The 26,627-nt window shown below is 57.4% G+C and overlaps 2 protein-coding genes across 4 annotated transcripts in view; one reads left to right on the top strand and one right to left on the bottom strand.

Moving 5' to 3' along the window:
• The first annotated feature begins 566 nt into the window (after nt 1–566).
• Nucleotides 567–22,975, top strand: OLFML2B (olfactomedin like 2B). 2 transcript variants are annotated; one of them, XM_068952166.1, is made up of 8 exons: nt 567–735; nt 1,975–2,238; nt 6,580–6,687; nt 13,083–13,259; nt 16,641–16,878; nt 20,128–20,691; nt 21,340–21,516; nt 21,997–22,975. In XM_068952166.1, the coding sequence occupies exons 1-8, from the start codon at nt 592–594 to the stop codon at nt 22,596–22,598; spliced, it is 2,274 nt and encodes a 757-aa protein (XP_068808267.1). In that variant the 5' UTR covers nt 567–591; the 3' UTR covers nt 22,599–22,975. The 2 variants fall into 2 exon arrangements, with proteins under 2 accessions (XP_068808267.1, XP_068808270.1); XM_068952169.1 differs by having other exon boundaries at nt 592–735; nt 16,641–16,869.
• Nucleotides 22,976–24,720: 1,745 nt separating this feature from the next.
• Nucleotides 24,721–26,627, bottom strand: part of ATF6 (activating transcription factor 6) — a 99,783-nt gene continuing 97,876 nt past the window's right edge. Inside the window, exon 16 of one of the 2 annotated variants that reach the window (XM_068952064.1) lies at nt 24,721–26,220. In XM_068952064.1, coding sequence (XP_068808165.1) covers nt 26,012–26,220 — 209 coding nt within the window. In that variant the 3' untranslated portion in view covers nt 24,721–26,011. The remainder of the gene's footprint in view (nt 26,221–26,627) is intronic. The other variant, XM_068952065.1, reaches the window with a different exon arrangement.

Below are 26,627 nucleotides of genomic sequence, written 5' to 3' on the forward strand. Positions count from 1 at the left end.
GCCAGGCTTGCCCTCTCTGGCTCATCCTCGCTCTGGCACCTCCAGTCCCTTCTGGCTAGCCAAGATCGCAGCATGGCCAAGACCGCTGCGAGGCCTGCGTGCGCAGGAGGACCCCGAATGACTGCGGAGCCTGGAAACGAGGCATGCACGCAGCGTACTGCCCCGGGGCGCAGACAAAGCACCGCCAAAACGCACGGGGTGTTTTGGGGGCACGCGTGCCTTGAGCACTGGACGCGCTTCGCTTGTTTAGAGCCTTGCCCAGAGAGAGCTGAGCGCGGCCCGCCGCACCTGCAGCTTCCCCGGCCGCCCCATGGCCGGTTTGTGCGCCCAGGTTTTGGGGGCCCCAGCGCTGCGATGCCGCTGACCGCCGTCGCGTCCTTCCGCGGCCGCGCAGGCAAGCGGCGCTCCGCCGGCTCCGCCGCGCCGGCGCCCGCGCAGCCCCCGGCGCCGCCTCCCGGCCCCGCGCCGCGGAGCCGCCCGCGAGGCGGAGCCCAGCCCGGCCCGTCCGCCCGCCGCGCTGCCCCGCGCCGCGCCGCACCGCGCCCGAGCCAGCAGCGGCCGCTCCGCCGGCGCCGTCCCCGCCGCCCGCCCATGGCTCGGCTGCTGCCGCTGCTGCTCTGCCTGGCCGCGCTGGGCGCCGGCTGCCGCGCCGAGCCGCCCCCCGCCGCCACGGCCGGCCCCTCCGCCGAGCCGCTGCAGGACGAGGCGGACAACCAGGAGAACATCCTCTCCCAGGTACCGGCCGCGCTGGCCCTGGCCGGGGGATGCGCGGTGCTGCTGGGCACCCGCCGGATGGTGCTGGGCGCTGCGGGGCGCATGCAGCGTTCCTGCGTGGTGGCGCTGTGTATGCGCTGGATGGTGCTGGGCAGTGCGGGGTGCGTGCGAGGTGGGTGCTGTGTATGCGCTGGATGGTGCGGGTGCATGCAGAGCCGTGCTGCGTACGTGCTGGATGGTGCTAGGCAATGTGGGGTGCATGTGGGGTGGTGCTGTGTATGTACCGGATGGTGCTGGGCAGTGCAGGGTGGTGCTGTGTATGCGCTGGATGGTGCTGGACAGTGTGGGTGCATGCGGGGTGGTGCTGTGCAGGTGCTAGGTGGTGCTGGGCAGGTGTTGGGTGAGTCCAGCTGCAGAGGGTTTTGGTGCCCCGGGTGCTGCCACGCACAGCGAACTCAGCGAAGCCCTGTGGGGTGCGGTGCGCAGCCTCCGTCCTCTCGTTTCTGTGAACTGCTGCAGGGGACGTTTCCCTGGGGGGCCTCGGGGAACTCCCTGGGGGAGACCTGCTGGAGCCTCTTTGTGTGCAGTGGGGAAGGATCCAAGACCCAGACTCTTTCCCTGCCAGTGGGATGCGGTGGAGGTTTCTGTTAGATTTGGCCAATCGAACCGTGTGCTATTATCTGCCCTCGGAAATGGCTAACTTGGAGACTATTGGAAACATACCGTCAAAGCCATTTTTTGTGCTTGGGCTTTCAGAAACTCTTTCTGCAAATCTCCATAAAGGAAATTCCTGGCATTGTATGGGGCTAATCAGAAACGCTATTTCACCGCCAGGTTACACCGCTTATAGGGTTACTTTGAGTCACCCTTCCAGTGTACCCCATCCCTGTTTGCCCCTGAAATGAAATGTTGCTCAGGGTAGCAGGTGATTTACTGGACTGACTCAAAGCATTAAAAGGCAGCCGGATGGGGTTTGCCTTTTGTTTAAAGTTCAGAGTGGCTAGGCCCATTTTATGCAAAGAAAGTTGGGGGGGTGGGGAAATACCCTGTTGGAAGAAGCTTGCTGTTTCCCATGCAGGTAGAGATCACAGAGGCAGGCACTCTCTGGAAAACGCCTTGGTCAGCAGAGCCAGCTAGTTTCTTCAAGGTTCGGGGTGTCCAAACTATCCTTAAAAATTAGACTGCGCAAACGCAGAGCAAGATGTTTGTTAACCGGCTGTCGGTCTAAACGGCCTCACGGTGGTTTGTGTGTGTGCTCAGCTGTTAGGTGACTACGACAAGGTGAAGGCAGTGTCCGAAGGCTCCGACTGTCGGTGTAAATGTCTGGTCAGACCCCTGGGCCGCGGCGCCTGCCAGAGGATTAACGAAGGCTCTTTCAAAGCGGAGGATTTTTACACGGTGGAAACCATCACGTCTGGACCCAGCTGCAAGTGCGCGTGTGTGGCACCCCCTTCCGCGCTGAATCCTTGCGAGGGGGACTTCAGGCTGAAGAAGCTCCGGGAAGCAGAGAGCAGCGACCTCAAGGTACGAGTGGAGTTTGAATTCAGGGTCTCCTCGTGTGGCGCTGGCACGTGCTGTGAACGGGGGCACGCTGCTCAGAGCCTGCTCTCTTGCAGGCTTATCTCGGCAGGAGAGGCAGGTCTGCAGCGCACAGACCCAAACGGAAGAATTGCCTTTTCCCATAAAGCTATCCGTGTCCGGGCTTGGCTGTGAGAACATACAAAAAGCCCTCTCCAAACTGGGAAAATTGCTGCCACCAGCTGGCAACTGTCAAAATGTTCACAGGCAGTTGGACAATCCCTATAGCAAAGCTATTCAACTGACCTTTGGGGTATGGCTCGTACGCCCGGGCCAGAACTACCGCTTGCGGTGATGGAAACTTTGCATGCCAGGGCACTAGCTCAAAGAAGTGAGGTCTGCAGAGTAGCGAGAGTGCACATCAGGAAAGAGCAGAGCCCAGAGTGTTTCCAGCAGATGTTGCCTGCTCCGGATAGAAAACAGCTCAAAATAGGGCCCCTAAACGTGGCCAACTCATCATAATAGTCATAGCAGCTTTTAAAAATATATTTTTTTCTGCTCTTTTTCCTTTTAAAAAAAAAAACCTTAAAATCTTTCTATAAGCTTAAAAATTCGTAGTTGCTCTTATGCTTGCATGTTTTATGTAGAAATCAAGCTCAGATTAAGGCATTGATTTAAGCAGCTGCACTCGATGATTCACTGGTAGCTCTGCAACACACTGCTCGATTTGTGCTGTGTGCTCTCGGGGTCGATGCTGGCTTGCTGCGCTGTAAACCCAGGAAGGCCTGGGCTGCTCTCTGCCCTTTGGCTGTCATTGAACGCTCCCTGGAGGGCTGCGCTGTTTAACAGCTGCCAGATCTCGTGCCCTGTGCGGAGAGAGGGACCCCAGAGGAACCATGCAGAAAGCCATTTTGGGTTCCATGGGTTGAAAGCTGCTGATGTGTCAGTGACAGAGCGCGATAGGCATCTAACGGAGAAGGGCTGATAGCATTAGGGGTTTTGTTCTTCCTAAACATTGGCAGTTCTGTGTTATTAAAATCTCTTTAGTATTTTACTTTCTAAATGTGACAACGCTGGTTCTAAACACTTTACTTTTACCTGATCCTTCCTGTCGTTGGTCTAAGAGCTGGAGTCAGACCCTGCAGAGTCTCCCTATTGCCTACATAAGGCAGCATAAATCCTCCCTAAACGGCCGTTGGTGTGGAGCAGGTTGTGTCCAGCCCTTTGGTCTCCCCAGAGTAGAAGGGTGAGAGTTGGTGGTACTCCTGTGTGTGGTGATGGGACATGTCTGTGTGGGAGCGCTGGTAGTCCCAGCTCAGATGGGAGTTCGGACATCGTCCTAGGTGCTGAGGGGCAGCCTCCTGCTGGCGTCAGCAGGACTTGTTTGCTCTAATTAATTTGGAGCTAGAGGATGTGTTTCATCTTGTCAGAGTGCAGACAGCTAGCAGTTTGTTGTCCAAGCTCCCCTGCAGCTAGGGAAGATAAACAGGCACAGACAGATCATCCATCACTTTTGGGTAGGACAAATCATGGTCTGGATTTCTTTGTTGGGTCCTGTGTCTATCGGAGAAGCCAGGATGTCTGGCTTGGACTTAGATGAGGAGCTGTGAGCCCTCTGTGGTTGGGGAAGAGGACTCCCACTTGGGTGAGAGTCACACATGAAGTCTCCTACGCAGAGGCAGGCAGAGCTCCTCCACCGGCAGTGCAAACCTCTCTCCGCATCCTCACAGGCTGTCTCTGAGAGCCGCTCAGCCTGCAGGAGGAGCACAGCCTTCATGGCTAGCTCCAAGCTTGGCTCCGGCCAACTTTTCCCTCCAGGGGATTGCTCACAGCCAGCTGCGGTGTGAACGTTTGTCCTCTAGGAACTGGCCCGGTCTTCCGAGCTCATTTTGCAAGGATCCCCATCCAAACGATTTCACAAGGTTTATCCAAATATATACACGTGGGGTTTTTCTTTGCTGTAGAAGTCAAACCACGGGAGTTGTGAAAACAGGCTTGCTTTCTCACAGAGCAGTAAGTCCATCCTGGGGTCAGACAAACCAGGAACGCTGACCTGTCTTAAGAGAAGCCAAGAGGCACAAGAGCGCACAGCTCAACTCTTAAATCACCCGTAAGAAGTAGCTCCCACGTTTGTCAGTGGATGGGCCAGGTCACCTTACTGCACATACGAATCCAAGCAATTTTACCCGCTTTGCTGTTCTAAAGAGCATCATGTTTGTATGTTCCAGAAGGGACGTGCTATCACCTTCGTTAGCAGCTTGGGAACGGCTAAGAGTTGTGCCTTGTTTCTAATGTGGAAACCTGTGTTTTTAACACCCACTGAGGCTTCTTATGCTTTTCTCTTCTGACTCAAAAGCCCCCAGCGCTCCATATGTGGGAAAGCTGTGGGACGTTTCCAGAAACGAGAGCCCTCTCTGACGATGGGCGGGCTGGCGGATGTCTCCCTGCGGGAAGTGTTGGGAGGGGAATGAAAGGGATAGCTAAACCCAAGGAGCAGGGGCGCACCGCTGGGTCACCCCAGCACGGAAGGAACGCAGTTGTCAAATGCCGAGCTGGGCAGCCCAGCTCAGGAGAGATCCTAGCTTTTAAGGATGTCCCCAAGGAATCTGTGGACCACTGACCAGTGAAAGCCAAAGTGGATAAAGTGAAGGAAACAGAATTAGTTGGCGCATGCATCAGTGTGATGTTTCAGGGAGGGCCAAGTTGGTGTTGGCAAGGGGAAGCCAAATCTCACATGTTTATTTTTGCAAAATTGTAGTTTGCTGGTTCCCCGCTCAGTAGGTGTGGCCTGCATTTTTGGTGTCTTAGATGCAAAACTGGGTGATGGGTGCATATGCAGGATGATTTAGAAGGCACTTAATGAAGTCTATAACCTTTGTGTGTGGATGGCAGTGCTCCAGCCTAGAGGGAAAGTGCATTTCTCTAGTGGCTGTCTGGCAGTTTGCGTGCATTGTATTGGTAGTCTCAGCCCAGTTCCCAATGGAAAGTAAATACGTAGCCATAAAACAGTCCATGTCTCTCAATGCTGCCATTTCATTTGGCGCAAAAAGCTTTCCTTTGCTGTCAGCTCCACGGGGAGACTGCAGAGGCTGAGGTGGAAACTCAAGTGCGCTGCCAGTAGTGTTGCCTGTATTTCTCCCATGTTTATGGAGCTCTGTCGAACAGTTTTTAGTTGCTGGGAGAAACGTCTCTTTCTTATAGTCATTCCCATGTATTGGAAAATACTTCTCAGCTGTGGGGGCTGTAAGCGTGGGCTGTTGAGCTTGGGCTTGTGCGGGAGCGAAGGCCGTGGTGCGGCGCAGGAAGGGCAAGGGGGTGCCACGCACGCGGCCCCGCAATAAGGGAAGGTGGGAGTAATACAGTGCGTCTCTGAACTGGGTGGTGGATGGAGATGGCAGTAGACGGCATCCCTTTAATACGGTTGTTCTCCAGGATAGCAAGCTGTTGCCAGTCTGGCACTGAATTTCAGTCACTTCATTTCTCTCTGTTGCTTTCATGAGGTGTTTTTTTTTTTTTTAATAAGTTTCTCCCTGTTCCTGGAAAAAAAGCGTGCGGTGGCATGAACCCAGAATCAGGTCTCAAACTCCTTTTCATTTGAGCCACTGTTTGCTTGTTGCCTCTTTTGTTGCCAGTCATGTCAGTTAGGGGGCCGGGGGAGGTAGCTAAATATTTGGGCTTGTGAGGGACCTCATCTAGCACTGGAAGCGAGTGCAGTGCTTCCCCTTGCTCTCATTACTAATCCCCAGCACCCAAAACATGATCCCGAACCTCAGAAACTGCACAGAAGTGGTGTGTGTGGCTCTGCATGCCGTGTGCCTGACTGCTGCAGCAGTGCGACAGGGCTGGAGGGCTGAGATGCATGCTTTCGAGATGGAAAAAAGCCCATTAATAGCATCCAGCCATCTCCTGAAAGCAGAGTGGTGCTCCAAGAATACTAGCTGGGACTGTTGTCCTTTGCTGTTTTTTCTTCTTTTTTTTTTTTACTGTACTTTTCAGTAATTTCTGGATTTCCTCCTGTCTCCTCGAAATGTAATTAATTTTTACCCTCAAACACAGATCTTGCTGGAGAAGAAAGGTAGCCTGCCATCCTATGAGGTGCTCACTTGTTTAATGCTATCTAATTGAGAAGAAGCTTTTCCGGGTCTAGTGACTGGTTAATATTTCTACAGTTTGTCCTAATTTTAATAGGGACTTGTGTAAATGTGGCGATAGTTTAATCTGTGCACTTAATTTTTATTAAAATCTTTGTGCTCAGATCCATGCATTACCCTTGACTTCAAGCTGTAGAAACAACGCAAGATATTTTATGGCAGGTCTCGCTGACTGTGCGCTCTCTTTGCCTTACAGCTGTCCTCCATCATCGAGATGCTGGAAAGTGCATTTTATGGCTTAGACCTTCTGAAGCTGCACTCAGTCACAACAAAGCTGGTGGGCCGGGTGGAAAAGCTTGAGGAGGTAAGACAAGTCCCACTCCTTGTCATTTAGGGTTGTTGCCTTCAGTAGGACTTATTTAAAATCAGGTAATCAAGTACTTGATACCTTTGATGCTTTCAGGGCTTCATTCCTTGTGGAAGAGACATTAACTAATTACCGTTTAGTTTTGCCGCTTGGTTGCTGTCAGTACTGTGTGTGGCAGGATGCATCACCGCAAAGGATCGTTTGGGAACATGTTCAGATGTGTCAGATTGGGTTAGGTACCTCAGTCCCACTTTTTTTGAGCAGCGCAGGGCCAGATCTGAGAAAGGCTTGAGGTGATGAAAGGCACTCGTGTGACCGGGAAGAGACTACTTCTGCAGATCCCACTGGTGCACCCTTTGAAAATCCTCTGTCTGACTTGTGGTGTGTTTGTGGGATAATGACCTGCAGGTTGGGGCAAAATCATGAAAGATCCTGCAGCGCAGACGTTGAGGTATGTTGAGGGCTCAGTCAAGGGCTCAGGTTGCTGTACTTTGGCTCAGCATGCGTCTGAGTACTCACAGAGTGAAGGAGAAAAGGAGCCTTGACTGCCGTCTGATGTCCATATCCCAGCAGAGGCTTTCTCTTCAAGCATTATCAAGATCTGCATTAGCAAGATGCAGAGGCTTTTTGGGTTAACAGCACAAATCGCTTCTCCAGCCCCATTATTCTCCTCTTGAGAAATCTCCATGGGCTGAAGTATCTATGCACAAATTGCTCTGAAAGAACTGTGAGAAAACACTTTACGTGGACACAGCTACTTGGTTTTTACACTGTTCTGAAGACGTTCACCCTGTCTGTGTTGGACCAAAACTAAAGTAAAGTAAGTGAAAGGAACTGAACTAAACAAACAAAACTAAAGTAAAATGAATTCAGAAACCCCATGGCTAGAGTTTGTCATAGCTAAGAGCAATTGCAGCAAGCAGCTATGATATATATATTGTTACACAGTCCTAGCATTTGGCGGTAAGAGCTGAAACGTCTCTTGCAAAAATTTGTACTCAATGCTCCAAGGTTGTTGGAGCTGCAGGGTTTACAGGAAGGGCTGGGACCGTTCAGGAAAGCACTTGAAGTTGTGCGTGCATGAACCTGAAAGGGGCTTTGCATTCCTGAAAGCTGGTCTGTTTTTCTGTCTTTATTCGATGGCCTATACACTTGCATAGGTACATAAAGCAGACTGTGCTCATGTTTTTTTCCCTGAACACATTTAATAATTCAATTCAATTCTCTGCTCAATGTAGTAGGCATCTCCCAGTGTGAGAGTTGTAGAACCAATGCAGCACCGGTGGGACAACGGCTCCCAGGTGCCTCCAGCCCACCCTCCACTCGCAGCAGGTCTGTCCTAGCACCAGGTGCAGGTATCGTGGCCGTGTCCAGCCCCAAACCGCCCTGGCTGGAGCCCCCACCTCTCCAGTGCCTGGCCCCAGGGCTGCAGCACCTGCCTGGGGAAGGTGTTTGTCCTCGCGTCCCACCCGAGCCTCCCACGCTGCAGTTTGCAGCCGTTTCCCCCCCGGTCTGTTGTCTGCCGCTGCGGAGGAGAGGTTGGCTCCATCACCTCTGCAATTGCCCCCAGGTAGCTGCGGGGTGCGGTCAGACGCCCTTGGCCACCTCTGGCCCAGCCTGACCCAGCCCAGCTCCTTGCAGAGCTCCTCATCAACCCTGCCCCAGGCCCCAACCACCCTGGTAGCCTCCTCCAGCCTCTCCAGTTTCCCCGCATGCCTCGGGGCCCAAACTCTGCTGGGACGCAGGATCCCAGCAGAGACCTCACCAGGGCCAAGCGGAGGGCTTAATAACCTCCCTTGATCTTCTGGCAAGCATATGGTTTGCCTTATTCATGATGAGAGCATCTCCTCAGGGTCAGGATGGCCTGCTATTGAGGTAGTTTTTCTTCTTCTCGTTTTTGTGTCTGTACTGGCTCGATAGTTGCTCTCAACTGGGTGCTTGTGTGTTGTTTGATGTCAGGGTGAGAGGTTCGGGGCGTTGCTGGGGTACGCTCACCAGGCCTGCTAGGATCCAAGAAGGTCAAATTCCTTAATGGCCAAGTTACATCTTGGCATGTGTTAAAAAGAGCTAAATCCTCAACACTGCTGAAGAGATAGATAAAATACCTTTAATTTCATAGAGCAGATTCCCAGTGAAATCCTTTTCATTTCCATGCAGTTTAATATTTCTTTGGCTAGTACACTGTATGATTTGCAGTTTGTTAAACTGCGTTCAGCTATGCAGCAACAGGTTGCCAGATTAAATACTGGAGTTTTCTCCCTTGGTCCGTATCTGGGACAGTAATTCCACATTCTTGTCGGTGCGGAGCAGTCCCATTTGACTGCAGCCGGGAGCCAAGAATCAATGATTTATAAAGCCAAAATTCCACTTGCAAAGTGTTTCGGGAAGGCACGGCACACTCCATCTCAGAGGTCAAAAAAGAGACAGCTGAGAGGAGCGCACCTGACTGGAAGATTCTGGGTTTTCAAATATGGTGATTTACCCAAACGAGGAAGGGGGTTTTGATGTCTAAAAAATAGTAAAACACTAATGTTTTTGTTTGCAATCCCACCCTCTTCCTGTGGTTTGACTTATTCTCCAGTTGAGTTACTTGGGCTTGCTGCTGAGTCTTTGATAATTTGGGAACTGCAGTGAGCGGAAAGTGGAGCGCTGCTGCCAGGCCCTTGCTACGCGCCTCCATTGGGGTGGCTTGCTGCACTGACGCCATGGAGCTGCTCCTGGGATGAGTTCAGCTCTGCGGCAGGGTGAGCAGGGCTCACCCGAAGAGGGGAACGTGACTGCGGACACCAAAGGCCAGTTCAGAGCATAGGAAAGGCCCCACTGGGACAGGCCAACCATCCAGCCAGCCCAGTGCCGTCCCTGACTCTGGCGAGAGGAGATGCTGTTTAGGGGGAGTACACCAGGGTGGTGTCTGTGGTCCGTTCCTGTGATCCACAGTCATTGGATTAGGGATATTAGAAAGAACAGCTCTGCCTAGTCTTTTTGGTATCGATTTATGGATCTGTTGTCCATGAATTTGCCTGACTCTGAAACTAAATAACTGAAAATGGTTGGAGGCTTGGAGAGTACCAAGATAAGCATTGTCTGTGCTTTCCCTGTTCTTGCTCTTTTGTCGGTGTCTGCTTATGGCCTCGGGGATAGAGAAGGCACCCTGAACTAGGTGGTCTGACAGAAGACAGTCCCTCTTTTTAAGCTGCTGCACAGACCCTGAACACAGCCCAGCTCCGAGCACTGTGCCTGCCCGTTGCCTGCCATGCGCTTAATCCTGCAGGCAGGGCTTCTTCTGACACTGCCAAGGAGGTGCAAAACAGTCAGCCACCCTCAGTGCTGAAGAGACGTGGAGACCACAGGCGGCAGGCGGGCTCTGCTTCCTCCTCAGTCCTCAGCCCTGTTAGGCGTTGTCACGTTTAAATGGGTTGGAGTAGGGTGACACAACCGGTCAGGTCATAAGTGCAGCGCGTGAGTTCCTCAAAGACCTTGTCAATGGTTGAGCCAAAGGTTATGTTAAGGTAAGTTAAGACAAAGGTAAGTGTTAGGACTTTGTGCAATGATAAATGGCACAATTAATTACTCACAAACCTGTCTTCCAAGTGCAAGTAACCCTGCATTCTTCTTTGGTGCCAAAGTGGCCCTGTCTGTGAGCCTGTTTTTGCACAGGGGTTTCAAGAGAGAGCAGTACGGATGGCACTTGTCTGTCAGAGCACATCACGATGGCTTTGCGATGTTACTGCTCTGCACGTGACTGATCACAATAAGACAGAGAGGGTGGCAAGATTGCCCAGAGAAAGCAATAAAAGTGGAAGTGGTGGTAGGAGGAGAGAATTCCTGGGTTTGGGCAACCTCGCTGAAGCGAGGCAGCAGGGTCATGGACCTGTCCGCAGGCACCTGGGTGTGAGGGAGGAGGGGTGCAGGAGAGGCCTGGCTTAGCCAGCGCTCGCCCTGTGCCCCCAGCACGTGCTGGTTTGGGGCCGGGCAGAGCCTGGGGGGCTGCGCTGCGGCAGCGACACGGGCAGGTGCAGGGAGCAGGTGTGGAAAGCCGCCGGTTCCTGGCGCAGCGAGTAAATTCCTGCTGCGAGAAGGAAGATGACCGCCTGGGTAGGCCACGGGGTCCGGTGCGAAGGACAGCTGAGAGGCTGAACACGAGCCTGGCACCGCTTCAAAGGGTCGGCCTCCGTGCACAGCTCCCAGGCAAGCGCGTTTTCAGCAGCTGCTCCCCAGCAGAGCAGCTGAGTGGCCTCAAGGAGCCAGCCAGCCCTTTGTCGCAGGCCAGCCCTTTGGTGGTGACGGTCTGCTCAAAGGCAGGCAGGTTTTTGTCCCAGAGCGAGTCACAGGCCAAATGTTACACAGAAGTGACAAGAAGAGGAGGCCACCAGAAACAGCCACCCTCCTGATAGGAGGATGTCGAAGCTGCTTCTGCTGCCGTGATGCTCCTAGGACAGCGTCGTGAGCTCCCCTATTCCTGCTCTTACTGCAGCAGAATGCTTACGGGAAAGTCGCTGTATTTTTGGACTCGGCCTCAAAAGTGGTTCATAAAGCTGTGACTCAGAAAGCCTGGGTAAAGACTGGGAATTCAGATATCCTGGAGGGTGGTAGAGGTTTAAGTGAGCTTAGGATGGTATTTTTGCAGAGAGGAGAAGGTATTGAGTTGTTGCCAGTATAATAAGGTACTTTACACAAATGATGTCAGTAAAGGGAATAACCCCCCGAAGTATTTGGTCCGCAGAGCTAAAGCGTTCTCTAGCGAGGCAGCTAGCCTGAGCCAGAGCCACTCAGTTCTCTACGCCTGACTTTAGCTTGCAGCTGTTGCTTCAGCTGGCAATTTGAGGTCACAGATGAAGGTCACGGTGGATTTTAGGAGAAGTTAATGGTAGCACAGTTTCAAAATGAAGGATCAGGGGGAACTGGCTCCGGTTTCTGTGCAAAAATGCTTTGACTGATGTGCCATCTATTCAAAGCAGCTGCCGTTTGAGAGAGAAAAGATGCAGAAGTTATGGGCAGAGACCACAGCAGCTCTTGGATACAAGGTTTGCCCATGGTTGGGGGACTGAGAAGGGCAAAGGAATTTTCCTGCCCAGCAAGGTGCAGCGAGCCACAGCTCTCCCGCGGTTGGGGACAGCTCTCTGAGGGGACACTGGCTCTCCTACTCTCCCCAACTTCTCCCTCTCTCCATGGGAGCAGAGGGTGGTGGGGAGGAGCAGTCCCTGAACAGAGCGTGCAGGGTTGGATGCCACCATGCAAACACTAGCACTGCAGGCTCTGGGGCTGGGTTTTGCCAGGCATGCATGCAAGGCTGGTGTGCCTGGCAAGGGCTGGCAAAGCTCTGCTGAGCACTGTTGTGTCTGGAGCTTGCAGGGAGCTATAAAAGCTCGGGCTTCTCTTTCTCCAAACCAGATGAATGTGCTGATGACCTCAAGAACTTGCCTCTGGGTTCAGTCGGGCAGAGCTGACCCCTATTGCTAGCCAGGACAGGTTCCTGCTGGAAAAGTGGGATTAATAAATGGGATCAGTCAGTCTTCATTTCATGGGAGATGAGCTGAGCTCACCAAGATGCTTGGATAAGGCCACACACCCCACTGGCAAAGGATGCAAGGCTGAGACTTAAGACGTTTTGGCTTGTCCTGTGTTCTTCCTTTTATGAGCTGGGGATTTTAAGAGGCTTGAGTCCACTTTCCTAGGACAAAGACACGGGGAAGTCTGCTGGCCCAGACGTGACGAGCTGTCACTGCTCCTGGAGAAGGCAGTGGTCTCTGCTGTCCTCAGAGTGGAGGGCCGCCTGGGATAACGAAGGACCTCAGTTCCTAGGTGGGATCCGTGACCCTCTCGGCACAAGGCATGGGTGGAAACAAAGCAAAGGAGGTGATGTTTGTGGTCATGGGTTAGCTAGGTCCCTCAGGGTGTCCAAGCAGCTTAACACGAGCTTCACTTTGCTGCAGCATTTCTGATGCCCTGAGGGTCTCTGCAGTGAGCAAAGGTAGTGCCAGGCAAGGTGTGATCGGTGCCATGACATGGACACAGTGTGGAGTTGTACAGCTCTTTGCTAGAGCTGCAGCCCCAGCCAGCATCCCTGACCGCGACTGATGGGGCACCCCTGCTCCATAAGGCCTGTGGCAGAGTGGATCTGGAGATCTGTACACCAGGGATGTGGTTTCGGGTCCCCACAGGGGCCAGCAGCACCTCCTCAGCCTGTGCAAATGCACAGCTCTCTGGAGGAGCGTGGGTGTGAGCCCAGGCCAGGAACACAGAGCTCACTATGTCTGTGTTTCCAGGGATCGGTGGGAGACAGGTTCTGGTCCGGGTGCTTTGGAGCATCCCCTGCTGCACAGCAGTGAGCAGGCGGAGATCAGGCTGCATGAGGAAGCTGGGGTAAAGCTTCCTTTCTCTTGCTTTTCTAGAGCGTGTCCAGAAACTTCACAGAGCAGAGCCATGGTGAGGGAGCAGACGTGGAGAAGCATCTGCAGGAGCCCCACCACAGGGACAAAGAGAACTGCTCCAGCCTCATCACCAACAGCCTTGCTGACATCGAGAGCTCGCTGCAGAGGGACGCGGAGGCTGCCTACGTGCACACGGAGGTATGGCCCCTCAGCAAGCTGCAGAGCGCTTCTGGTAGCTTCCTTGGCATTGAGAGCGGGTGGAGAGGACTCGCCATCCCTCTGTCAGAGGACAGTACTGGCTCTGCACAGTGAAGCAGGACACTGTGGCTGAGCGCATGACGCATGGGGTGCAGGGGTAATGGGGAGAGCTCACCGTGTGGGTTCAGCTGCATCATCCAGGCATCTCTGTGTTCATAACACCATAGCTCCCAGCAGAGCGTGCCGGGTCCCTTGTGACCCCGTCCCCTCCGTTCTGGCACGGGCTCCATCCCCTGCACGTTGTCCCGCGTCTCCGGGACAGTCTCCTTGTGCCGTGGCTGCTGTGCGTAGGCAGCTCTGGACACAGCAGCCAGCCTCTAGGTGGTGAGGCTCCAGCTCTCCTGGCCTCGTGTGCTTGCTCTGTGCGGGAAGAGAAACGCCTCTCTTATCCAAGCAGCAGTCACAGCATGATGTCTGCTCCCCAGATGCTGGCAGGGCTTTGTCCACCACCCCTTTCCCCCGAAACCTGCTCTTTTAAGAGTCTATGCTTGCTGCTGGCTCTGTCGCAGGCCCCTCGCTGCCCGCGGGCACCTTTGCCGTGTCCCACAAGCTGTGCGCAGAGCTGTGTCCTGCCGCAGCGCCTTCCCCTGCTCCCTCTGCCTTGTCCCCTGCCTTGTCCCGGTGCCAGGCCGAGGGGAGCAGCTCTGAGCTTCCCGCTCTGCACACGCGCCGCGAGCTGGCTGTGGCCTGCGGCGTGCCCAGAGGGCATTCCCGGACGCACGGGCCCGGAGCTGTTTTCTTCCCCGCTGAGCAAACCCTGTTTCCGTTCCTCAGGCTCCAGCCTGCTTCTCTCAGCACAATCTAGCTGCAGCCGGGACGGAGGAGGGAACAGGACCAAGCCGCTTCCCGGGCCGCCCCCCCCTTCCCGCGGGTTGTTGGTTTTAGCGGTCGGAGGCGGCCGAGCGCCTCGCTGCTCGGAAAGAGTGATGTCATCGTGGGGCCTGCTGGAAATGGCTGGGAATCTCTGTGCCGAAGCCGCTCGGAGCCTTTGATTAGCGGCGCTCAGGGGACGGGCAGCGGGCCGCCCCCCGCCCCCAGGGGCTGCGTCTTGCCAGCCGCCTCCTGCCCCTCGCGGGCTCTGGGCAGAGACGTGGGCGTCCCGCCGGCTCCAGAGCCCAGCCTCAGCCCGTGGTGGCTCGGAGGGGTCCCGGCAGGCTCCCAACGTGGGGACCGCTCCGTGGGGGGCAGCGATTTCTGCACCGCCGCTGGGTCGAGCGTGAGGGGCATTTTGGGGACGGGTCCCTCCCAGGGCATCCTGGCGCCCTTGCTGCTGTCGGTGGTATAAGTTGAGGTGGCCTCTTGCTGCTTGGGTCCATGCTGGCTGGCGCGTGGCCTTGGCTGCTCCCTGCCCTGCCTCCGGGGACGCCTGCGCTGGGGCAAAAGGAGGCGTCTCGGGGGGAGGAATGGCCTCAGAGGCAGCCCCAAGGGCAGAAGAAGATGCCACATTCCCGTGTCGTTTCCTGGCTCCGGACGAGGAGGAGATGTTCAGCTCCTGGGCTAGCTGGTGAGGAACGCCTGCTCCTTGCCATGGGAGCTTCCCACCCTCTAGGTGCAGGGGCCGGGCTCCGCGGAGGAAGAGGGTTTCCTCCGGCAGTTTGCCTGGTGGCTGTCCCCCGCGTAATCCAGCTCTCGGCTTTGCTGCACCCCCAGACGTCCGGAGGCTGGCCTGCCTGCCCAGGGCGTGCAGGTCAGCTATGGGACAGGAGCCTCCGGAAAAAATGATCCTTGATGGGTTGAGAACAGGCATTTTGGGTCCTCTGGTAGGGGTGGGTTTCCTGAGCCCCAGGGAGGAGAAGGGCAGGCCAGGGCTGGCTCCCACAGCTATACCACGGGTCTGTGGGTGGGAAAACGCACCCAACCTGAGGTACTGGCGTGCTCGCCTCGGCAGGCTATCCCCCGCAGCAGAGAGCTCCTAGCAAACTGCAGCAGCATTCGCGCCCCCACCACCCCTGCTGCTGCTCCCAGCCAGCCTCTCCGCTGCCTCAGCTGGGGCAGTAGCCCCAGGAGACCAAACTGCGTGGACAACAGCCCTTTAGCAGCCCGCTCTGCCCAAAGAGCGGAGGACGCGGCTGCTAAATGGCTTTGCCTCCCATTGCCAGGCTTCAAGTGCTCACGCCAGGCTTGTTTTGTGTCATAACCTCAGCAGAGACTCTGCATGGGAACAGGATCAAGTGACTGCTGGAGAGGCTCCAGCCCTGTCCAGGCAGGAGTGCAAAGCACAGGGCTTTTATTACCCCAAGTGACCTCATTTCCCAAAATTTCCCCTTGTTGTTAATTGCAGCAGGGCTTCGAAGGAATCCTGGGCCTGTCTTCTAAGCCAAGCGGGCGTCACTTCAATGTTTCAGGCTGTCTTTCCGTTTTCCTTTAATGAAACGAAATCTTTCAGCCATGAGCTGCTGCAGCTGGTGGCTGCCGAAGCGCTGGGTTCCCAGAGCTGGCCCCGAGGAGCTCCCAGCCCCTCTGGGAAGGTGTCTCCAGCCTCTTTCCAGGCCTGGATTCTCCTCCTAATTGAATCATTTTCCTTTTCTCTTGCATCATGGGCAATGGTAGGGAAATGTGTCCTTTTAGGGCGTAGCCTGGTGTCTGCTGTCACATCCAGATCCTTTTCCCCTGGGTAAAGTCAGTCTGTCTCTGCTGGCTTTATTGCTTCATGGTCGGCTGTTACAGTCCCAGAGGTAGGAACATTTCCCTAAAACACCACCTGCTCCGCAGGCAGCAGACGTGTTGTAAGAATGGGCCTGAGACAGAGGCAGTGAGTGGACATGCTAAAGGATAGCCGACGGGAGCTGCTGTGCCAGAGCCCAGCTGTCTGCGTGATGGTCTGGTGATCCAGCGCTGACACTAGCCCCAGCAGGTCCTCGGTTTGCAAGGAGGCGCCCTGCGGGTGTGAGACAGTGGCAGCTCATCTGGTACGTGCATGAGCTGTTGCAGGGAGCCGAAGCCTCGAGCAGTAAGTCCGCGTATCCTGCTGCTGCCAGCCCTGAGGCAGTGGGGCTGGGATCTCCCCGCGCAGCCTATACATCCCGTCTGCCACATCCATCTAGCACGTGCCTTATGAACTGCGGAGCCTGTGTTTGCAGGGTGGCACACAAGGTCATGCAGTGGCAACACTGGTCTCCCAAGTCATTTGTCTCCAGTCATTACCTAGGGCTTTCCCATGGCTGAAGGCACTGCAGGTGACCTTGACAAATGAGGGAGGACACAGCATCCTCCCCAGAGCTTGGCTGGCCAGAGTAACCCACGCGGCGTCCATGCCCCTTCCCCCAAAGCACGGCTGTGTGTTTTGGCCAATCATGTAACAACCTCTTGTGTCTCTTCCAGGGAAAATATGAAGAAAGATTCCTGAAAGATGAAACCATCTCTCAGCAGATCAACTCCGTCGAGTCCCTCCCGGAGCTGCACCTTGTTCCAGAGGACGAGAAGTCAAAGCAACTCTTGCAGAGGAAACTGCACATAAGGAGCCGGCCTCCTTCCAGACCCACCATCGTCCGAGGTGTCACCTACTACAAGGCCCAGTTCACCGATTCGGAGAACGACATCGAGGAACATCGTGAGTTGGGTTTGTAGCCATATCTAACTTAACATCCATCTGTGCCCCTTAGCAGTGTGGCAGGCAAAACCAGCACCTATATCGCACCCTCTCTGCTTTGCTCCGTGGTTATCTGTGCTGGCTGTGGGCAGCGGTACCTTTTGCAGCGGTCGTCAGTGGAAGAATACTCTTGTGAGCATGCACAGGATAGCGTGGGAGCACAGGGCTGTGGGGCAGTCGTCCCAAGTCGTTGCAGCTTTGTGTTATTCTCTTATGAACAGATGCTTCCTGTTATTGCTGCCCCAGCCTCCTAATCCTGCCTCTCATCCCCCGGGAACATGTGGGCAAAGCGTGCGGGGTCACTGCAGGGAGGAGGAGGGGGTGGAGGCAGAAGGAGATGAACAGTGAAGATGAGCAGGTCTGCCATGGCGTAAGGAGCCAGGGAAGAGAGGGGAGATGTGTGCTGAGGGACGGGGCCGAGGCAGGGCAGGAGGCTTGGCCATGGCACGTTGCGTAGCGGGAGGGCCGGGATGGGAGTCCGGCAGCGCAGGCATGGGGAGCACAGCTGCGGGGGCCGCAGGGGGACCAGGGGGTTTGGAAGGCATTTGCTGGAGAGCACCCTGGTCCTGGGCGCTGCGGCAGCAGATGCAAGCAGCAGGGAGAGCCTATGTGGCCGGGGCAGGCGGAGGAGAGACGGGAAGACGAGGGCAGGATGTAGAGATTTAATGTAACATTGCTGGCACGATTGTGGAATGAGTGAAATTAGTGAACCATGGGGACGAATGAGCTGCTAATCCAGGAGACGTGGTTTCTGAAAGGAGGCCAGAGAGCAGGAAAACTGAAATTGCCGAGTGGAAATACAGAGACAGGAGATGAAAACATGGAATGGAGGGAAAAGAAACTACCAAATCCTATTTTTCTCAGGTGTGTTGCGGAGTTAAAGCTGGGAATATTGATTGAGAACAGCAGCACCATTGGTAAATCACTGCTGAAGACGGCAATGAGGGCACCCAGCCTGTGAATTGTGCATGGGAGAATGACGCGGTATTATTCCAAGGAAAACATATAGTAGCTAAGGAAATAAGGCACTATTACTGCTCCAAATACCCAGAATCAAGTTTATTAAGTTTATTATGCATGTTAGTCCTGTAGATCTGCCTGCCTGATGTCATCTTAAAGACATTTGTGGCAATGGCTCGGGAGGGTGAAGGGGGGAACAGGCAGAGGGAGGTTCCTTGGGGGGTGGGGGTGCCTACAAGGCATCCTGAGGCCCAGAGTAACTTCATGACCCATTTGCAAAGTGCCATTTATCACTACTCCCAAAGTGAAAACAGTTCTAAGCCCTAAAGAAATGGGAGCTCCTGGAAGCGCAAACGACCAAGACAAATGCACTTTCTGTGCAAAATTGGCTCAGCAGCAAGGTCAGGTCAGCGCAGCCATGCATTGATTCATGAGATGGGTGAGATCACAAAAAAAGAAATGTCACCCCTGCCAGCTTCTGTCTAGAGATGTGGCAGCCAAAGCCCCTGCAGCCCCAGTGTTCCTTCCCTGTGGTCTAGGCGAGTCATGTATTTTGGCAAATCAAGTTAGATGTGCGTGATCTGTCTGGATCACTGCAGCAAAATGCTATTTGGCAAATCGTTTACCCGCCAAATTATTATTTGTCTGTGTAACATGGGGAACTCCCAAGCAGCCAAGCAGTTTGCAGTTGGGACTTGCAGCTTCTGAGGTGTAGTGGAAGGGGCTTTGAAAGGTGCCTCCGGACCCAGCTGGGAAGAGCACCCTTGCAGCTGCCCAGGGGAGTCGGGGCACAGCGGCAGCGCTGAAGGCGGCGTGCCGCCTGCCAGGCACTGGCACGAAACCTTCCTGGATCTGCTCTCGCCACGGGGGCAGGGTTGTCTCGTCCGGCCTTTGTGCAGGAAGGGCAGGCGGCTGAATGTGCACGGCCACCTCCAGATGAGGAAGGGCAAAACCCCTTCCCGGCTGCAGGGTAGATGCTGTCAGTTGTTTTTGTTGTCTTAAATCCCAAATGAGGATGAGAAAAATGTTTGTTGGATCTGGCTGCAGATGTCTTCAAAAGAGACTGTTTAAATGCGCCCCGGTGCCTGTGCATGGGCTGGGGCTATGAAAAGGCCCATAGCAGAAACTGAGCTTACGTGGGCAGAAGAGCTATTTTGTCTTCCTAAACCTTTCCTACTCCTAGGGTGACATCAGCTGTGCAGACAGCTGTGCAGCTGCTGGTCAGGCTGTGCAGACGGGCCACGAAAGGTCGGAGGGGATGGGTTTTGCCCCCTCGCTAAGAACAGCAGAGCCCAGATCTTGCTGGATGCAGGTAGAGGCCATGGTGCTCATCAGGCAGGAGCCACGAGGGATTCACAGCAGTGAAAACAGCCTCTTGGCTACAGCTGTGACACTAATGTCGACACAGCTGGTTGTGCTGAGACCTCTGTGACCATGATGTGGGCGGGTGGTCTCCTCTCTGGCCTGGGGACACACGCGGCACCCAGGTTTGGACTGGGAGATTGAAGGCACCATCTCTTTTGAGTGAAGCCTAGTGGGTAACCTTGCCCCAGCAAGATGAAGATCCAGGTAGCAACCTGGAGGAGCTCCAGAGCAGTGCCCAGCCTTGGTGCAAGGAGCAGGAGTCCCCGTGAGCAGCGGGGAGGGAACCGCAACCACCTCCGGTGGCTGCAGCGCAGTTTGGCCGTTCGGTTGTGCTGCAGGGAAGGGGCGCACAGCAGCTCAGCTCCTCTTCCTCCAACCTAAGGGAGGAGCAGCCCCAAAAAACAAGTGGTGAGGTTATTTGCTCTGAGCACCAGGCAGGGCCACCGCACTAGTGGATGTCATCATGGTCGGGGGTGAGGCAATCACAGCAGGCGGCTGGAAAGCTGAGGTAAAGCAATTCAAGAGCAAGCGGTATTTCGTGAGCTTGCTTGCGGGAAAAAATGCTGCTAACGCTCAATGCCAGACCTTGCAGGAGGGGCAGGGGAGCCTTAAAGCTCACACTCGCAAGTGCCAAGCGTGTGCGCTGAGCGGGCTGTACAAGCTTCCCTGCTGGGACGCGGGGGACGGAGACGCCGGCTCTCCGGGCCCCCTCACGCCCCAGCCCTGGAGAAGGGGAGGAGAAGCCGGAGCAGGAGGCGGTTGGGAGCCAGCCGGCGCGGCCCCGCGGGCGCCGTCTCCCCGCTCTGCCCCGGCGCGGGCTCCCGGGGCGGCGGGGCGAAGGGCCGCGCTCGGTCTGCGGCACGGCTCCCCTGACACCCCGTCTGTGTTCGGCAGAGGACGAGCTCTTCAGCGGGGACAACACGGTGGATCTGCTGATCGAGGACCAGCTCCTGAGGCCCAGCAGCAGGGCCGGCGAGGGCGCCAGGAAGCCCGCCCCGGTGGGGTGGCCGCCCACAGCCAGCAGCGACCCCACCACCGCGCCAGCCTCCAGCGCTGCTACCACGGCCACCGTGCCCCTGTCCCCTGCCTCGTCCCTGGAGCCAACACCGGACCCCGCTGCTCTGGCCTGGCTGCCCCCCACCCTGGAGACGGCGACCGCCCCGACCGAGGCGGTGGGTGCAGAGACCTCGCAGCTGCCGACGGCCTCCCCCTCGGCCAGCACGGTGGCGCCCATGACCGCGGAGAGCCTGCCCGCAGCCAGCAGCGGCGTCCCCAGCCCTGCTGCGGCCACCACCGCCGTCCAGACCGCGAGAGACGCCGGCACGAGCCCTGCCCCTGCCACGGGCAGCAGCCTGGGAGCTCCAGCAGAGGCGAGCACCTCTCCGATGCCAGCCAGCCCCACGATCCCTGCCACCCCCAAGCAGGCCCTGGACGAGGAGGACATAAGGAACATCATCGGTGAGTGCGTGCGCCTCTTCCCTGCTCTTGCCCGTTGCCCCAAATCCAGCACCGATTCAGCTGTACTCTTGGTGGCTGGCTCGTGCCCCCAGCTTATCTTGTGTGCTGACCCCCACCAGGGCTCGCTGGTGTACAGTGCCCTGCTAAATGCAGCACAGATGAATTTGATCACCCATGGAAGGTACCATGGAGAATGGGCCTGGACAGCGCCAAGTTTTGCTTGCTTGTTAACTCTGAAACCTAATGTGGCCACTTCCCAGGTTGAGGGGTTAGGCAGGCTATAAAGAGGCCTCCTTGGAGAGGGATCGGAGGCAGCTGGCAGCCTCAGAGCAGCTCCTGTGGTGGCCTGCCGGAGATGTCACAGGTCCAGGGAGCCCTGCTTGGGCTGTGCCCTGGTTGGGGCAGGCTGGCTTGCAAGGCAGGGACGCAGCTGAGCCACGGGAGTTGGTGGGGGAGCCCCTTGCAGGATCCAGCCAGCAACACGGGGCCTTGGGCAGCCCAGGCAGAGGCAGCCAGGGTAACCCCTAGGTTGGCAAGGGGACAGGGTGAGCGGCCAGGGACAGAGGTGGGTGATACCCCCAGCAGGAGTGGGGAGAGCAGGGCGGCTGCCCTGCCTCGTGCCTTGCGAGACTCTCTCTGCTTGCACAGGGCGCTGCAAGGACACACTTTCCACCATCTCGGGGCCCACCACGCAGAACACATATGGGCGCAATGAGGGAGCCTGGATGAAGGACCCCCTGGCCAAGGAGGAGCGGATCTACGTCACCAACTACTACTATGGGAACACGCTGGTGGAGTTCAGGAATCTGGACAACTTCAAACAAGGTGGGCTTGCGCCGACCCTTTCTCCAGTCCCTGTGTCCCCAGCGCTGCCCTGGCTGCAGCTCAGCTGGTCCAAATAACACCCTGTTCCCAGGGCCCCTGCTCCCCGGCAGGACCCTGCTGAGGACCCTCTCAGCTACGGAGATGGGGAGCCCCTCTCCAGCACTGGTACCGGGCCTGAGGGGCCCGGGGGGGCTCGTAGCATTGGGCAGAGCCAGGTGCCCATGGCAGCTCTTGCCTGGCTTATCCTGGGGCAGTGTTGAGCCCAAGAGGGGCTGTCGTGGCAAGATGCCCTTGACAGAACAGACCAGGGCCAAAGGAGAGTTCGAAGGAGCAGGAGGAGAGCATCACGACAGGCTGTGGATGGAGGCCGGGAAGGGTGCGCAGGCAGGGCTGGAGGGCAGAGGGTGGCAGTAACGGCTGCAATGGGGACAGGCACCACAGAGGGCAGGGTTTCACCAGCAAAATGTCCCTGCCCCTCAGGGCGCTGGAGCAACTCCTACAAGCTCCCGTACAGCTGGATCGGCACGGGGCATGTTGTCTACAATGGGTCCTTCTACTACAACCGGGCCTTCACGCGCAACATTATCAAATACGACCTGAAGCAGCGGTACGTGGCCGCCTGGGCCATGCTACATGACGTGGCCTATGAGGAGTCCACGCCGTGGCGGTGGCGGGGCCACTCAGATGTGGACTTTGCTGTGGATGAGAACGGCCTGTGGGTCATTTACCCGGCCATCAGCTACGAGGGCTTCAACCAGGAGGTGATTGTGCTCAGCAAGCTGAACGCGGCCGACCTCAGCACGCAGAAGGAGACCACGTGGCGGACGGGGCTGCGCAAGAACTTCTACGGGAACTGCTTTGTCATCTGCGGGGTGCTCTACGCGGTCGACAGCTACAACAAGAGGAACGCCAACATCTCCTACGCTTTTGACACGCACACCAACACGCAGATCATCCCCCGGCTGCTCTTTGAGAACGAGTACGCCTACACCACGCAGATAGACTATAACCCCAAGGATCGCCTTCTCTACGCCTGGGACAACGGGCACCAAGTCACCTACCACGTGATCTTTGCCTACTGAGACCCCAGCGACAGTGGGATGCTGTGAGGGGCCACCAGCACCTTTTATTATTATTGTTATTGTTATTGTTATTATTATTATTATTATTATTATTTTGTACAAATCAAAGAGTAAATGATGGGTTTTGTTCATTTTGTTTTTTTAAAGGTGGATCGTAGATCGATCCCCAGGCCAGATTCACCCCCTTTGTCCTTGGTGTAACCTTGCTCCTGTTTCTACGGGGAGCCCGCGGGCGGCCGAGGGCAGGGCGGAGGTGCCGGTCTGCAGCGGGGCCGCTCCTGCCGGAGGGGAGAGCCCGGCTCTCCTGCGCGCGGCCGGCGTGAAGGCCGCGGTCCGGACACGGCTCTGCCCGTGGGGTTTTTATAGGAAAATAAATAACCAGCAATAAACTAGGGATCTGGTGCAAAGCTGGCCTTTCTGCTTCACACAGCGGGTCCCAGCGGGACACTGCTGTCGGCCTGTCCTTGTGCGGGGTGCGCCTGCCCTAGTGGAAACGTCCCTTCTCTTGGGCCAGCTCTGCAGGCGCCCCGAGCCCCTGCTGGACGACACGCGGCGAGCACGGCTCGGCAGCCCGTGGCGCTGGCGCCGACGCCTGGGACTGCGCGCTCTCGCTGGGCCCCGCTGCTCCCCTGGGCAGCCGTGGGCGCCGGCAGCCAGCGGGCCGGCCGCGGGCACTGTAAATACGTGTAGATGATTTCTGTGTGTGTTTTTTTTTTGCTTTGTAAGCCAGGGTAGTGCCCTTGGATGGCGGCGGGGCGAAGGGCTCTGCTCTGCCCGGCCGCTGAGCCGCCCTGCCTCTCCCCAGCAGCCGGGGGGGCCGCGGGCCCCGGCGGCTGCACCTGGGAGGGCCCCCGGCCGGCCTGGCCGCTCGCTCCGGGACCCGCCGCCCGCCCCGTCTCCGGCAGCGCCCCGGCGGGCCTCCGAGGCCGCCCCTGCTCCCGGGGCCCCTCGGCCAGCACCCGCACCCCCTTCCCTGCTCCCCCGGGCCCTTTTGGCCGGCACAGCCGCTGCCCTTCCTAGCCTGGCAGCATCTTGTATTTACCTGCTGTTTATAATAAAAGAGCAAGTACCTTTGCAGCTGTCTGGGGCTTTCTTTGGGTCTGGTTCGCCCTGCAGGTCACGCGCATAAGGCCGGGCGGGAAGCAGGAGGTGCTCGCGTGCTGGCCCTGCCGAGGGGAGGGCGCACCGCGACGGCTGGCCCCGGGCGTCCTCTGCTGCTTTGGGCGCGGGCGGTGGCGGGGGGCCAGCTTGGCTTTGGGGCGCTTGGGGCTGCCGGTCTACAAATGGCGTCGACTTGTGCCACGCTGGCCAGAAAGGACCACGAGGTCAAGCAGACCTTTCTTTTCTCCCCTTTTGGGGAGCCGTCGGGCTTGGCGCAGCGCGGCAGGCGCGGGGGCCGCCGGCGCCGGGGGCAGCGGTGGGGCCGTGCCCGGGGGCCGAGCCGACGCGCGGGACACCCAGCCCCGAGAGCGCTGCGGGTCTCCCAGCTGCAGCGACTGTGCCCGCCTCTTCGGCTCTCACGGAAGTAAAACCGCTATTAACAAGCAAAATAATGAAAAAGAGAGGACCGTTTTATTGCCTTCAGCGCTGAGGATGCGGGTAGCAGGGCTACGTGGGAGGAGAGGGCCTGAAGGCGCCACCGGAGCCTTCGGGTGATGGGATGAAGCCGGCAGCTCCCCACGCGGCCCCGACACCGCTCTGCGCCAGCCCCGAGGCCGGGCTCCTCCGGCACCGGCCCTCTCCAACGCGCCGCAGCCGTCCCCCGCCGCTTCCCGGGAGGGGAGCTGGGCCGCCTCCGCCGGGGGCTGCACGCCGCTCGCTGGGGCACGGCTGGCGTTTTTTTTTTTTTTTTATTTTTGCCTGTTGTGCGAGCTGGCCCACGGTCAGGTGGGGCCGGGGCCAGGAAAATCGCCCCGGTGTGAGGAGCGCAGCCAACACGCCGGCCGAGCCCGGCGGCTTCCCAGCACTTCCAGCGCCGAGGGGCCGGAGCCCCGCTCCGCTCCGCTCCGCTCGCTCGCGCCGACTACGTGGCAAAGGGCAAAACTTTTCCGAAGCGTTGCAAGGCGCAGAGTTCACAGGGGCGTATTTCTCCTCGCGCCCCCCCCCCCCCCGCAAGCTGTTTGTGCTTCTGCAGGATTGACTTTTATTTCCTAACAGCTACGCACACACAAATAATAACAATAATTAAAAACCATCAGTCGGTAAGTGGTTCAGACAACGAAGGAAAGCCAACTGTCTGGCAAACTGAAGCCGATCATCTCCTGTGCTGCGTGCGGGCCGGGGGCGGATGTAACATGCTGAAGTCATTACGAACGGACGGCGCTCTGCCGCCGCGGAGCGCCGCGCCTCCCTGCGTGCGCCGCGGCAGCCCCGGCCCCGCGCGCCCCGGAGAAGAACTGGGAAGGGGCCATGCCGCTCTGCAGCAGGCTTCGGCAAGGGCAGCGTTTGACTTCGGCAGGCGCCGCTGGCGGGCGCGCAGCAGGCTCCCCGGCAGGGCAGGGCGACGGCGAGGGTCAGTGCTGGCGAGTCGGGGGCGGCGGGTGTGCAAACGTGGCCTCGCGGCGGTGCCGCTCGCCCGAGGGGGCCGCGGGGCGCGAGGAAGGGCTCTGCCCGGCTCCCACCCAACGGAGCGGCCCCGCCGAGGGCGGCACGGGGAGGGACCGCCTGGCCCCCCTGCCCGGCTCCCCGGGGCCGTGCCGCCGCAGACAGAGCTGCTCGGGAGGCTGTTAGCAGTGAAGAGAATTAAATAACCCTTACAAAAATAAAATAAAATAAAATAACAACAGTAGTACAGTCTTTAGAAATGGAGGTGCCGCATTAAACCATCACCCTTGGGCCAAGGCCCAAGCTTTAGCCAGCGGTGCGGGCTCGGGATGACAGAAGCGCCCCCGGCCGAGAGGGAGCCCCGTGGGGAGGGATGGGGCAGGCCTCGGCGGCGGGGCCTGGCCACAAGCACTGGGCAGGACCCCAGCGCTTGGCACCGGACGCTGGGAAACAGTTTAATGTGGAGAGAGGGGAAAAAAACAAAACAAAACAAAAAAACCCCAAAAAACAGAAAATAAACCCCAAAGCCTGGGCAGTGCATGAGCAGGAAGCGTGGCCTGTCTGTGCCCGGGCACCAGGACCGCCGCAGCGTGCCGCAAGCACGCCGCATGGCTCCCCCCGGGCCGCCCCAGCGCGGAGGCGACACAGACCTCCAGCGGCGGCTGGCCTGGGAGGCGATCTGGCCATTTGGTGGGGCCGGGCGTAGGAACGTGCTCAGCAGCGTCCGCCCTTGGCGGAGCCTGTAGCACCGGCAGCCCCAGGGACCGAGGGGCGGCGAGACCCTGGCGGTGGCCGCTGCGCGCCGGGCGCGCGGCCGGGGGTGCGGGCCGTGCTGCTGCGACGCGGGAGGCACCGGCAGCACCCGGCAGCTACTGCAGGGATTTGACAATAGCTCTGAGGGCATGGGGCGTCTCTGGGACAGAGGGGGACGAGCTGTAGAAAGCGTCGGTGTGATTCTGGCGCTGTTCGCGGAGGTACGGAGGGACGGACGAGCTCTTGATGTGGAGAATCCTGGTGTCCATCACTTCGCAGTCGATCTGCATCATCACCTCGTAGTCCTGCCCGTTGATCACGTTCTCTGCCAATGGAAACGGCAGAGTGAGCCCTGCAGGCCGGTGCCTTGACCCAGCTGCACCAAAAAGCAAGGTTTTTGGGACACTTCACGGCTGGGCTGGCACGGGAGCCAGAGCCAAAGCTGGAAACGAAGCAGGAGCAGGGGAAGTCCCTTCTTTTTTGCGAGTACACATCTGTTTTACGCCATGCCATTTGCGGCCCCCAACCTGCTAGGGAGACTCAAAGGGCCCAGGCCACAGTTCACACCTGCAGTCACACTTTAATGTCTTATCTTTTCACTTCTTTAGCTGCACCTAATGGACATCATTACACATCTGCACACTGATGGAGTTTGCATTGCATCATGTTTACGTCTGAACTGTGGCTCAAGAGCTACTAAAACGTAGGGGGGGTGATTAAAGGTACAGCTTT

This window comes from Struthio camelus, chromosome 8, assembly GCF_040807025.1.
Source record: "Struthio camelus isolate bStrCam1 chromosome 8, bStrCam1.hap1, whole genome shotgun sequence".
Classification (NCBI taxonomy): Eukaryota; Metazoa; Chordata; class Aves; order Struthioniformes; family Struthionidae; genus Struthio; species Struthio camelus.